Here is a 12,520-nt window from a genome sequence, read left to right as displayed (position 1 = left end):
ACTAAGGTGACCTGATTGGCACAGAAGCTAAAAAAAAGGGGGGGGAGGGCAAGAGATCATTATAATCCAAAAATCATTGGCAGACAATTATGGGGATAAATGAGAGAAATTATATTCTCAGTGCAGATTTACAGATTGGATTAGAAACTATGCATAAAGCAACCAAAGCAGAATCAATAAAAACAGGATATCAATGTGGATGAGATTTGTTTCAGTACTGAACATTGTGGATGCAACTTCCCATATGTCTTCCATTCCAGACAGGAAAACACATTCTCTTTCACTACCTGGAGAAAGGTGTAGGGTAATTAGCAATGAATATCTAGTAAGAGATATGCCTAGATCAGGGTCAACATTTATAGCGGTATATTCTAAACTGACTTTCTAAAAAAAAGCCTCCATGAAAAATACTAACAGAATTCAGTATTTTCCAAGAAATATCTCAGTTCCATTTAGAAAACTACATAGCAGAAAACTACACAGCAGTTTCAGGATGATAGTAAGCTGAACTAGGGTGGCCAGACCGTCCCGGTCTCCCGGGACATTCCCGGTTCTGGCCACCCAATCCCGGCTCCCGGGCTGCCTATACCGGGACCATTAAAGGTCCCGGTTTAGCCAGCCCCGGAGCCGGTGGGCCGCGGGCGCCGGCGGGGAAGGCGGGGAGTGAGGGAGGGAGCGTCCCTGCGCCTGCGCAGGGCCCCTGCGCACGCGCAGGGACGCTCCCTCCCTCACTCCCCGCCTTCCCCGCCCGCGCGCGGGGCCGGCAGCGGTGGGGGAGGCCTCTCCGCGGCCTCCGCTGGTCGCTGGGGGCCTTCCAGAGTGTCTGGAAGGCCCCCAGCGACCAGCGGAGGCCGCGGGGAGGCCGCGGAGCACCCGGCGCTGGTCCGGGAAGGCCTTCCAGAGCCTCTGGAAGGCCTTCCCGGGCCAGCGCCGGCCAGCGAAGGCCTCCCCGCGGCCTCCGCTGGTCGCTGGGGGCCTTCCAGAGTGTCTGGAAGGCCCCCAGCGACCAGCGGAGGCCGCGGGGAGGCCGCGGAGCACCCGGCGCTGGTCCGGGAAGGCCTTCCAGAGCCTCTGGAAGGCCTTCCCGGACCAGCGCCGGCCAGCGAAGGCCTTCCCGCGGCCTCCGCTGGTCGCTGGGGGCCTTCCAGACACTCTGGAAGGCCCCCAGCGACCAGCGGAGGCCGCGGGGAGGCCGCGGAGCACCCGGCGCTGGTCCGGGAAGGCCTTCCAGAGCCTCTGGAAGGCCTTCCCGGGCCAGCGCCGGCCAGCGAAGGCCTCCCCGCGGCCTCCGCTGGTCGCTGGGGGCCTTCCAGAGTGTCTGGAAGGCCCCCAGCGACCAGCGGAGGCCGCGGGGAGGCCGCGGAGCACCCGGCGCTGGTCCGGGAAGGCCTTCCAGAGCCTCTGGAAGGCCTTCCCGGGCCAGCGCCGGCCAGCGAAGGCCTCCCCGCGGCCTCCGCTGGTCGCTGGGGGCCTTCCAGAGTGTCTGGAAGGCCCCCAGCGACCAGCGGAGGCCGCGGGGAGGCCGCGGAGCACCCGGCGCTGGTCCGGGAAGGCCTTCCAGAGCCTCTGGAAGGCCTTCCCGGACCAGCGCCGGCCAGCGAAGGCCTTCCCGCGGCCTCCGCTGGTCGCTGGGGGCCTTCCAGACACTCTGGAAGGCCCCCAGCGACCAGCGGAGGCCGCGGGGGAGGCCGCGGAGCACCCGGCGCTGGTCCGGGAAGGCCTTCCAGAGCCTCTGGAAGGCCTTCCCGGGCCAGCGCCGGCCAGCGAAGGCCTCCCCGCGGCCTCCGCTGGTCGCTGGGGGCCTTCCAGAGTGTCTGGAAGGCCCCCAGCGACCAGCGGAGGCCGCGGGGAGGCCGCGGAGCACCCGGCGCTGGTCCGGGAAGGCCTTCCAGAGCCTCTGGAAGGCCTTCCCGGGCCAGCGCCGGCCAGCGAAGGCCTCCCCGCGGCCTCCGCTGGTCGCTGGGGGCCTTCCAGAGTGTCTGGAAGGCCCCCAGCGACCAGCGGAGGCCGCGGGGAGGCCGCGGAGCACCCGGCGCTGGTCCGGGAAGGCCTTCCAGAGCCTCTGGAAGGCCTTCCCGGACCAGCGCCGGCCAGCGAAGGCCTTCCCGCGGCCTTCCGCTGGTCGCTGGGGGCCTTCCAGACACTCTGGAAGGCCCCCAGCGACCAGCGGAGGCCGCGGGGAGGCCGCGGAGCACCCGGCGCTGGTCCGGGAAGGCCTTCCAGAGCCTCTGGAAGGCCTTCCCGGGCCAGCGCCGGCCAGCGAAGGCCTCCCCGCGGCCTCCGCTGGTCGCTGGGGGCCTTCCAGAGTGTCTGGAAGGCCCCCAGCGACCAGCGGAGGCCGCGGGGAGGGCCGCGGAGCACCCGGCGCTGGTCCGGGAAGGCCTTCCAGAGCCTCTGGAAGGCCTTCCCGGACCAGCGCCGGCCAGCGAAGGCCTTCCCGCGGCCTCCGCTGGTCGCTGGGGGCCTTCCAGACACTCTGGAAGGCCCCCAGCGACCAGCGGAGGCCGCGGGGAGGCCGCGGAGCACCCGGCGCTGGTCCGGGAAGGCCTTCCAGAGCCTCTGGAAGGCCTTCCCGGGCCAGCGCCGGCCAGCGAAGGCCTCCCCGCGGCCTCCGCTGGTCGCTGGGGGCCTTCCAGAGTGTCTGGAAGGCCCCCAGCGACCAGCGGAGGCCGCGGGGGAGGCCGCGGAGCACCCGGCGCTGGTCCGGGAAGGCCTTCCAGAGCCTCTGGAAGGCCTTCCCGGGCCAGCGCCGGCCAGCGAAGGCCTCCCCGCGGCCTCCGCTGGTCGCTGGGGGCCTTCCAGAGTGTCTGGAAGGCCCCCAGCGACCAGCGGAGGCCGCGGGGAGGCCGCGGAGCACCCGGCGCTGGTCCGGGAAGGCCTTCCAGAGCCTCTGGAAGGCCTTCCCGGACCAGCGCCGGCCAGCGAAGGCCTTCCCGCGGCCTCCGCTGGTCGCTGGGGGCCTTCCAGACACTCTGGAAGGCCCCCAGCGACCAGCGGAGGCCGCGGGGAGGCCGCGGAGCACCCGGCGCTGGTCCGGGAAGGCCTTCCAGAGCCTCTGGAAGGCCTTCCCGGGCCAGCGCCGGCCAGCGAAGGCCTCCCCCGCGGCCTCCGCTGGTCGCTGGGGGCCTTCCAGAGTGTCTGGAAGGCCCCCAGCGACCAGCGGTAGGCCGCGGGGAGGCCGCGGAGCACCCGGCGCTGGTCCGGGAAGGCCTTCCAGAGCCTCTGGAAGGCCTTCCCGGGCCAGCGCCGGCCAGCGAAGGCCTCCCCGCGGCCTCCGCTGGTCGCTGGGGGCCTTCCAGAGTGTCTGGAAGGCCCCCAGCGACCAGCGGAGGCCGCGGGGAGGCCGCGGAGCACCCGGCGCTGGTCCGGGAAGGCCTTCCAGAGCCTCTGGAAGGCCTTCCCGGACCAGCGCCGGCCAGCGAAGGCCTTCCCGCGGCCTCCGCTGGTCGCTGGGGGCCTTCCAGACACTCTGGAAGGCCCCCAGCGACCAGCGGAGGCCGCGGGGAGGCCGCGGAGCACCCGGCGCTGGTCCGGGAAGGCCTTCCAGAGCCTCTGGAAGGCCTTCCCGGGCCAGCGCCGGCCAGCGAAGGCCTCCCCGCGGCCTCCGCTGGTCGCTGGGGGCCTTCCAGAGTGTCTGGAAGGCCCCCAGCGACCAGCGGAGGCCGCGGGGAGGCCGCGGAGCACCCGGCGCTGGTCCGGGAAGGCCTTCCAGAGCCTCTGGAAGGCCTTCCCGGACCAGCGCCGGCCAGCGAAGGCCTCCCCGCGGCCTCCGCTGGTCGCTGGGGGCCTTCCAGAGTGTCTGGAAGGCCCCCAGCGACCAGCGGAGGCCGCGGGGAGGCCGCGGAGCACCCGGCGCTGGTCCGGGAAGGCCTTCCAGAGCCTCTGGAAGGCCTTCCCGGGCCAGCGCCGGCCAGCGAAGGCCTCCCCGCGGCCTCCGCTGGTCGCTGGGGGCCTTCCAGAGTGTCTGGAAGGCCCCCAGCGACCAGCGGAGGCCGCGGGGAGGCCGCGGAGCACCCGGCGCTGGTCCGGGAAGGCCTTCCAGAGCCTCTGGAAGGCCTTCCCGGGCCAGCGCCGGCCAGCGAAGGCCTCCCCGCGGCCTCCGCTGGTCGCTGGGGGCCTTCCAGAGTGTCTGGAAGGCCCCCAGCGACCAGCGGAGGCCGCGGGGAGGCCGCGGAGCACCCGGCGCTGGTCCGGGAAGGCCTTCCAGAGCCTCTGGAAGGCCTTCCCGGACCAGCGCCGGCCAGCGAAGGCCTCCCCGCGGCCTCCGCTGGTCGCTGGGGGCCTTCCAGAGTGTCTGGAAGGCCCCCAGCGACCAGCGGAGGCCGCGGGGAGGCCGCGGAGCACCCGGCGCTGGTCCGGGAAGGCCTTCCAGAGGCTCTGGAAGGCCTTCCCGGGCCAGCGCCGGCCAGCGAAGGCCTCCCCGCGGCCTCCGCTGGTCGCTGGGGGCCTTCCAGACACTCTGGAAGGCCCCCAGCGACCAGCGGAGGCCGCGGGGAGGCCGCGGAGCACCCGGCGCTGGTCCGGGAAGGCCTTCCAGAGCCTCTGGAAGGCCTTCCCGGGCCAGCGCCGGCCAAGGAAGGCCTCTCCGACGCCTCCCTGGCCTCGCCGCCGCCGCTGGACTCGCCGCCGCCGCCCGACCTGCCGCCGCCGCCCGACTCGCCGCCGCCCGCCACCGCGGGTAAGGGGGCCGAAAGCGGGGGGGGGCGGCCTTCCTTTCTTCCCTCCCTCTTCCCTTCTTTCCTTTCTTCCTCCCTTCCTTCCCTCCCTTCCTTCCCTCCCTCCCTTCCCTTCCTTCCTTCCCTCCCTCCCTCCTCCCTTCCTTCCTTTCTTTCTTCCTTCCCTCCCTCCCTCCCTCCCTCCCTTCCTTCCTTCCTCCCTTCCCTTCCCTCCTCCCTTCCCTCCTCCCTTCCCTTCCCTCCTCCCTTCCCTCCTCCCTTCCTTCCCTCCCTCCTCCCCTCCCTCCTCCCTTCCTTCCTTTCTTTCTTCCTTCCCTCCCTTCCCTTCCTTCCTTCCTTCCTTCCTCCCTTCCTCCCTTCCCTTCCCTTCCATTCCCTCCTCCCTTCCCTCCTCCCTTCCTTCCCTCCTTATGTTCTTATGTGGCGCAGAGTGTTGGACTGGAGGGGCCACTGGCCTGATGCAACAGGGCTTCTCTTATGTGACACAGAGTGTTGGACTGGATGGGCCACTGGCCTGATCCAACAGGGCTTCTGTTATGTTCTTATGTGACGCAGAGTGTTGGACTGGATGGGCCACTGGCCTGATCCAACAGGGCTTCTGTTATGTTCTTATGTGACGCAGAGTGTTGGACTGGATGGGCCACTGGCCTGATCCAACAGGGCTTCTCTTATGTTCTTATGTGACGCAGAGTGTTGGACTGGATGGGCCACTGGCCTGATCCAACAGGGCTTCTCTTATGTTCTTATGTGACGCAGAGTGTTGGACTGGATGGGCCACTGGCCTGATCCAACAGGGCTTCTCTTATGTTCTTATGTGACGCAGAGTGTTGGACTGGATGGGCCACTGGCCTGATCCAACAGGGCTTCTGTTATGTTCTTATGTGACGCAGAGTGTTGGACTGGATGGGCCACTGGCCTGATCCAACAGGGCTTCTCTTATGTTCTTATGTGACGCAGAGTGTTGGACTGGATGGGCCACTGGCCTGATCCAACAGGGCTTCTCTTATGTTCTTATGTGACGCAGAGTGTTGGACTGGATGGGCCACTGGCCTGATCCAACAGGGCTTCTCTTATGTTCTTATGTGACGCAGAGTGTTGGACTGGATGGGCCACTGGCCTGATCCAACAGGGCTTCTGTTATGTTCTTATGTGACGCAGAGTGTTGGACTGGATGGGCCACTGGCCTGATCCAACAGGGCTTCTCTTATGTTCTTATGTGACGCAGAGTGTTGGACTGGATGGGCCACTGGCCTGATCCAACAGGGCTTCTCTTATGTTCTTATGTGACGCAGAGTGTTGGACTGGATGGGCCACTGGCCTGATCCAACAGGGCTTCTCTTATGTTCTTATGTGACGCAGAGTGTTGGACTGGATGGGCCACTGGCCTGATCCAACAGGGCTTCTGTTATGTTCTTATGTGACGCAGAGTGTTGGACTGGATGGGCCACTGGCCTGATCCAACAGGGCTTCTGTTATGTTCTTATGTGACAATACTGACTTTGGTGGACCCAAGCACTGATTCAGTGTAAGGGAGCTTTGTGTTTGTGACTGGAGTGGACAATACTGACTTTGGTGGACCCAAGCACTGATTCAGTGTAAGGGAGCTTTGTGTTTGTGTCTTCTGGTGCAATTTTGTTCTCAGATCCTGTATTTACTTCATCAGTATATGGGATAAGGCACTTTCTCAACTGTGCTGCATAATGCAGCCTATTTATTTTGTCCTGTTGGCTCTATCTGCGCCACCTTCATCACTTTCGGGGTGTGGATCCCCCAGTGGGGTGGGCTCCCGACTCCCTCTGCCGGCTGTTTCTGATAGCCCTGCGCCCCCTCTTTCATTTGATATGTGTCCCGTGCGGGTGCCACCCTCCTGCCGGGAGATGCCGCAAAATGAGCCCCCTTGAGGCTTATGGCGGCAGGGCTCGGGGGAAGCAAGCTAGACTGCTGTTCTTTTGAGGGGTTATAGAGTGTTTCGAGCCCCTCCCTGTGGCATCGGTCCCATCGTTGTGGGACCCAGGGGGCCGGCGCAGCGGCCCGCTGAAGCAGCCTGTCAGTCACTTCCGCATCTCGACCTGTGTTATTAGTGACAGGCTGCTTCGGCAGGCTGCTGCGCCGGCCCCCTGGGTCCCACGACGATGGGACCAATGCCACAGGGAGGGGCTCGAAACACTCTATAACCCCTCAAAAGAACAGCAGTCTAGCTTGCTTCCCCCGAGCCCTGCCGCCATAAGCCTCAAGGGGGCTCATTTTGCGGCATCTCCCGGCAGGAGGGTGGCACCCGCACGGGACACATATCAAATGAAAGAGGGGGCGCAGGGCTATCAGAAACAGCCGGCGGAGGGAGTCGGGAGCCCACCCCACTGGGGGATCCACACCCCGAAAGTGATGAAGGTGGCGCAGATAGAGCCAACAGAGCCAACAGGACAAAATAAATAGGCTGCATTATGCAGCACAGTTGAGAAAGTGCCTTATCCCATATACTGATGAAGTATATACAGGATTTGAGAACAAAATTGTTTCCGGCGGTGATATTTGGGGGATTTTTGGGGACGTCACAGGAAGTGCTGTGAAGTCACTTCCTGTTTCCGGCAGTGGCATTTGGGGGAAATGATGCCATTTGGGGGAAATGATGTCACAGGAAGTGATGTCACTTCCTGCTTCCGGCAGGTGGCGCGGGGGAAATGATGTCACAGGAAGTGATGTCACTTCCCGTTTCCGGCAGGTGGCGCGGGGGAAATGATGTCACAGGAAGTGATGTCACTTCCTGTTTCCGGCGGTGGTATGACGTCGCCGGAAGTGACGTCACTTCCTGTTTCCGGCGGCGCACGCGCTTCACGCGCGCGCACTCCTGCCTTCCCCCCCCCAAGGTGTCCCTGGCTGGCCTTCAGACATTATGGCCACCCTAAGCTGAACACACATATTCCCTAATTTTCTTGAATTTCAGGTACAAAACCCAAGAGGATTGAATTACCATCAGTACACCAAAATGTGTAAGATGATTGCATAGGCAAGTTGTCTCATTTTCATTGGACTCTGATAGTGCAAAGCAGCCTGAAGAATTCCATCCACCTTGGCCATCTAGAAAACCAAGAAATGCAAAAATGTATTGCAGTGGCAATGGATAATAATACTGTCAGAAAAGCAATGTAGTATTTGAAATCTTACAAATCCTGAAATCTCATCAATTTTTCTCAGAACGACTAGAATTAACAGAGTTAAATAAATATAAAATGCATGAACAGAATGCATGAAATATTCAACATCAACAAGGAAGTGAATTTAACCAAATTCAAAGACCTATGAGATTGGCTTGGCTCATCCTCCTAGGCAATTTCTCTTTCTCTCTTTTAAAAGAACCACTCTGAACAAAATGACATAATTGCATATCTGTGCTTTGTTTTCATGTCCTAATTTGTTTTTAAGCAAAAAACCTAGAAGGGTTCATTTTAGGGTTGCCAGGTCCATCCTGGCAACTGGTGGGGGATTGGGGGAATTTACAAGAGGAGCCCCAGGTAATGTGGAGACATCACTTCCAGTATCTTGACAATGCTCTGGTATCTGGGCAGCAACTATGGGAAAAATGGTTTCTATCATACAGTTTTTGTCCAAATACCAATGTGTCACTTGGATGTTGCTGGTATGATGATATCACTTCCTGTGCATGCCAGATGTGACACTGCCATATCATTAGCCATGTTGCCTGGACCTTCCTTTCTCTCCTGGTAAGTCCCCAACTGGCCAGCAGATTGGTGGCAGAGGGTCTGATGGTGGGAGATCCCCACCTCCACCAAGGGAGCTGACAACTCTAGTTCTTTTACAGCACAATCCAGGGGAGGGGGGCTGAAAGCACTGTGGAAGCAGACTTACTGCTACGCCGGCGGTATGGAGACCTATGTCGACGGATTCCCCTCCACGCTGGCAGAAATGGGGCATGCGCCATTCTCCAGCTGCCGCAGCATGCCACCGCGGCGAGCTGAAGGCAGAGCGCTGCCGCGCCACACTTGGGGCACAGCAAAGGTGCAGGATGGCACGTCAGCCTAGGAGGGGGCCGACCCAGCCCCAGCTAGGAGTCCCCAGCTAGGAGTCCCTGTGGCCCCCACCCCCCACCTTGGATCTGCCCACATGCCCCGGGGGCTGGGAATGCGAGGGGGCTGGGCATGGCAGACTTGTGTGTGGGGCGGCCCCCAGCCCCCCGCCGGATCCAGTTCCTAATCAGGAGGAGCCACTGGGGGATCCAAAAGGTGGCAGTGATGCAGAAGGCTGTGCAGGTGGTGGGGAACCGGGACCCAGGGCTTGGGGACCATGACCAGCTCAAAGAATCTCCACCACCCTGTACTCCATGTGGGCAGCCATAAAGCGGGACCAGCTGGAGGGGCATCGGGAATGGCGGGAGGCCACGGCCATGGGCCAACGCTGGATGGCAGGGATGGAGGGGACCATGTCCGCGGTCACTGGCCACCTATCCAGTCTCCTGGCCATGGCGAGGAAGTCACAGGAGTGAGGTGTGAGGGTGAAGTGGCTGCTTGCCAATATTGACCAGTCTCTGGTTGCCGGTGGAGGGGCTGCTCCTGCCGCTCCTGAGGTGGCTCCCCCTGGTGACGTGGGTGGGGAGACACTGCACGTGGGCACTGTTGGGGACAACATCTGGGATGCCGCGCCTGCCCCTGATGGGACCGGCCACCCCACGGCTCCGCCCCTTGGGCAGCTGCCTCTGCCCACCGCGGCTCGTGGTGGCTTCCTGTGAGGGGGCTGGGCGGCAGCCCCTCTTCAGCCTGGCGCTTTAATAAATCTTATCCCTGCACATAGCGTTGAGTCCTTATTCAAGGGGGATCTGGGACTGGGGGAGGCGAGTTCTGCACACGGCCACTTTGAAACCGCCTTGTGTCCCTCATGGGTTTCCGATTCGCTGCGGGTGGGCACAAGTGCAAGTCACCGCGGCGACTGTCGCTGGCACCTTGGTGAATGGGTGCCTGCAGCGGGTGGTGTACTGTTTCCTGGCAGGGGGCCCCTGCAGCATGTGGGATGTCACCAGGCCACGGGAGGGACACTGATGGGTTCGGCTTCACCCCTTTGGCAGGTAGGCTGCTCCATGGAGCTAGTAGTAAGTGCTGACTGGATGCTTCCCCAAGGATTACACAGCCACACCATGGGGCTGGGTGTGTGCGTGAGGGGGGTGGGGCATGCGGGCAGCCTATCGCTAGGGAGTGCTCTCTCCACTGCTGAGTGTCACACCAGCCAATCCCAGGCGTCTCTGTGGAAGCGCCCCCTCCTGTCCCCGCCCTTGCGCCGCACTGGGAGCCCACACTCCAGCGTATTTTATACATCTACAGGCGGCCGCCTAGGCTTGGGCGCACCGCACTCTGGCACCCCAAACCCCTTTGGAAGCCGATGAGCGGCACCATAAATCTGCCCACGCCGAAGCAGCCGGTCGCCAAGTATGTCTGGATTGGGCTGCCCGTGACTTTGTAGGGTTGTCCTGCTGTACATCAACCAGTATGAAAGAAGTATCTGGGTTTGTTTCAGTGTATTATGCTACACTTTTTTTAAAAAAAAAACTAATTTATAAATTGATGGAAAATCTAATGCTGATTGTGGCAACCACTTAACTCTTGAACCAGCATATGGAACACTGTTAATTTTACTGGGTTTAACATAGGTATAAAAGTTCAAAATTAATAATTACATAATTATTTCCATGAGATAAATTAAAAAGAGAACTTACCATTTTTATTCATATCCCAAAAGACACATGAAGGTTTAGATTTCTCCTAAGTATTTTAAAAAAGAAAAAATAACACTGATAAACATTGCCTCTTTATGCACTGAAATATAAAATTTTATGACTCAGACACATACATTTCCAAACCAAATGACTTGCAAACCAAGACTGAGAGCTACTCACAGCAACCTAGTAAGGGTAGAGGACTGAACATTATATAGTAACAGACATTTGTTCCAAGTTCTACATTTGCTGAGGTAATATAAATGAAGATGGGTGGGTGAGAAAGATGGAGGCTTAAGATCTTTTGTACCTGCTGATTCCCCCCCCCCCCTGTAAATGCTTTACCTTCCATTGGCTGTTATCATTGCTGAGGCTCACTTCTGTTTTGATACCCAGCGGTGGAAAACCACATAGAAAGCATCCATGGATGGTGATTGAGCATTACTTCCTGCACACCGTTTTCTTCATGCAAATATCCCTCTGCCCATAAGCATTACATATTTCCTAGTTAACATTTAGTTAGCTTGAATTCCTGCTTGAACAGTTACTTGAAGCTATAAATTTGGGTTAGTCCAAAATGTTTAGCTCTGGCACTACAAGCATAGTTTATTTTGCCCAGTTTCCTTCAGCTTTATTGGGTTTTTTTCATATTCTGATTTCATTTTACTTTAGGAGACATGATCTTTTTAAGCCAAGCCAAACCAGAACATCCAGACCTCTTACCTGTTTTGTGGTATGCTTAGCTGTATGTTTAATTGTAATCTTCACAGCTTCTTGGAGATCATGGATGGTAATATTGCCAATGCTACATGCCACTACAAAGCTGGTTAAAGTGCCACCAGCATCTCTGTCCTTCAGAAGAATAATTGAAAAATTACAACAAAAGTTATCATTTTGAGCTCTCAGATCAGTAGAGAGGATACATAGATTTATTTCTGCAATCTGACAAAATAAATAGGCTTCCAACATGCTAACATTTCACATGTCCATTATAAGAATGTTTTGTTTATAAAATTAAACTGCAATTTTATTCACAGAAAACTGTTGTGATTTCCTTAGTATTGTAACAAACAAAAAGGCAGCTTACAAAATAATTTCCAGAAAAGTTTCATTTTTTCTGAGGATGACCAGAGTTAAACCTCAAACAATACTGATGAATATTAATAATAATAATTTTAATCTATATCCCGCCCTCCCCGCCGAAGCAGGCTCAGGGCAGCTTACATGGCATAAAATGCAGACATTACAATAATACAATAATAAAATACACTAATTACATAACAATTATATTTCTCAATTAAAATATACTATTACATTAAAACCATCAATTAAAACTATCAACTTTAAAATCAACAAATTAATTCGGTGCTACAATCTTGATGTTACTCATCATGACACTGTTTTACATGACGACGGTAAAATAATTCCACATTAAGAAAAAGCCAGCTGGAAGAGGGTGGTCTTGCAGGCCCGGTGGAACTGGTTAAGGCTCCGCAAGGCCCGTACCTCTTCTGGTAATTGGTTCCACCAGTGGGGAGCTGTAATCAAGAAGGCCCTTTCTCTCGTAACTTTCAGTTTGGCCTCCTTCGGCCCAGGGATTGTCAGTAGATTTTGCAAGCCAGATCTCAGTACCTTCTGGGGAACATATGGGGAGAGACGGTCCCTAAGGTAGGCAGGTCCTCGGCCATATAGGGCTTTAAAGGTAATAACCAGCACCTTGTAACGAATCCGGTACACAATTGGCAGCCAGTGCAGTTCCTGTAGCCTGGGCTGTATGTGCTCCCACTCAGGGAGTCCCAATAACAGTCCAGCTGCTATGTTCTGCACTTGCTGCAGTTTCCGGGTTCGGCACAGGGGCAGCCCCATGTAGAGGGCATTACAGTAGTCTAACCTTGAGGTGACTGTTGCATGGATCACTGTTGCCAGGTCATCACGCTCCAGGGAGGGAGCCAACCGCCTCGCCCGCCTAAGATGAAAAAAGGCGGATTTAGCAGTGGCTGCTATCTGGGCCTCCATTGACAAGGAAGGCTCCAGTAGCACTCCTAGGCTCTTGACCTTGCATGCCATTTCCAATGGCGCACCATCAAAAACTGGTAGGGGGATTTCCCTTCCCAGGCCACTACGG

General features: G+C 58.4%; 1 protein-coding gene across 3 annotated transcripts in view; it reads right to left on the bottom strand.

Moving 5' to 3' along the window:
* The window catches only part of ADGRG6 (adhesion G protein-coupled receptor G6), a 195,339-nt gene that overhangs the window by 30,392 nt on the left and 152,427 nt on the right, over positions 1-12,520 (bottom strand). For all 3 annotated transcript variants that reach the window (XM_060240358.1, XM_060240339.1, XM_060240347.1), the window contains 3 exons: positions 11,119-11,247; positions 10,396-10,441; positions 7,645-7,751 (listed from right to left, as the gene is read on the bottom strand). In XM_060240358.1, the coding sequence (XP_060096341.1) occupies positions 7,645-7,751; positions 10,396-10,441; positions 11,119-11,247 (282 nt within the window). The remainder of the gene's footprint in view (positions 1-7,644; positions 7,752-10,395; positions 10,442-11,118; positions 11,248-12,520) is intronic.

This window comes from Heteronotia binoei, chromosome 1, assembly GCF_032191835.1.
Source record: "Heteronotia binoei isolate CCM8104 ecotype False Entrance Well chromosome 1, APGP_CSIRO_Hbin_v1, whole genome shotgun sequence".
NCBI lineage: Eukaryota > Metazoa > Chordata > Lepidosauria > Squamata > Gekkonidae > Heteronotia > Heteronotia binoei.
The sequence above is the reverse complement of the archived record's forward strand: the minus strand, read 5'-3'. Positions and strand labels throughout refer to the sequence as shown.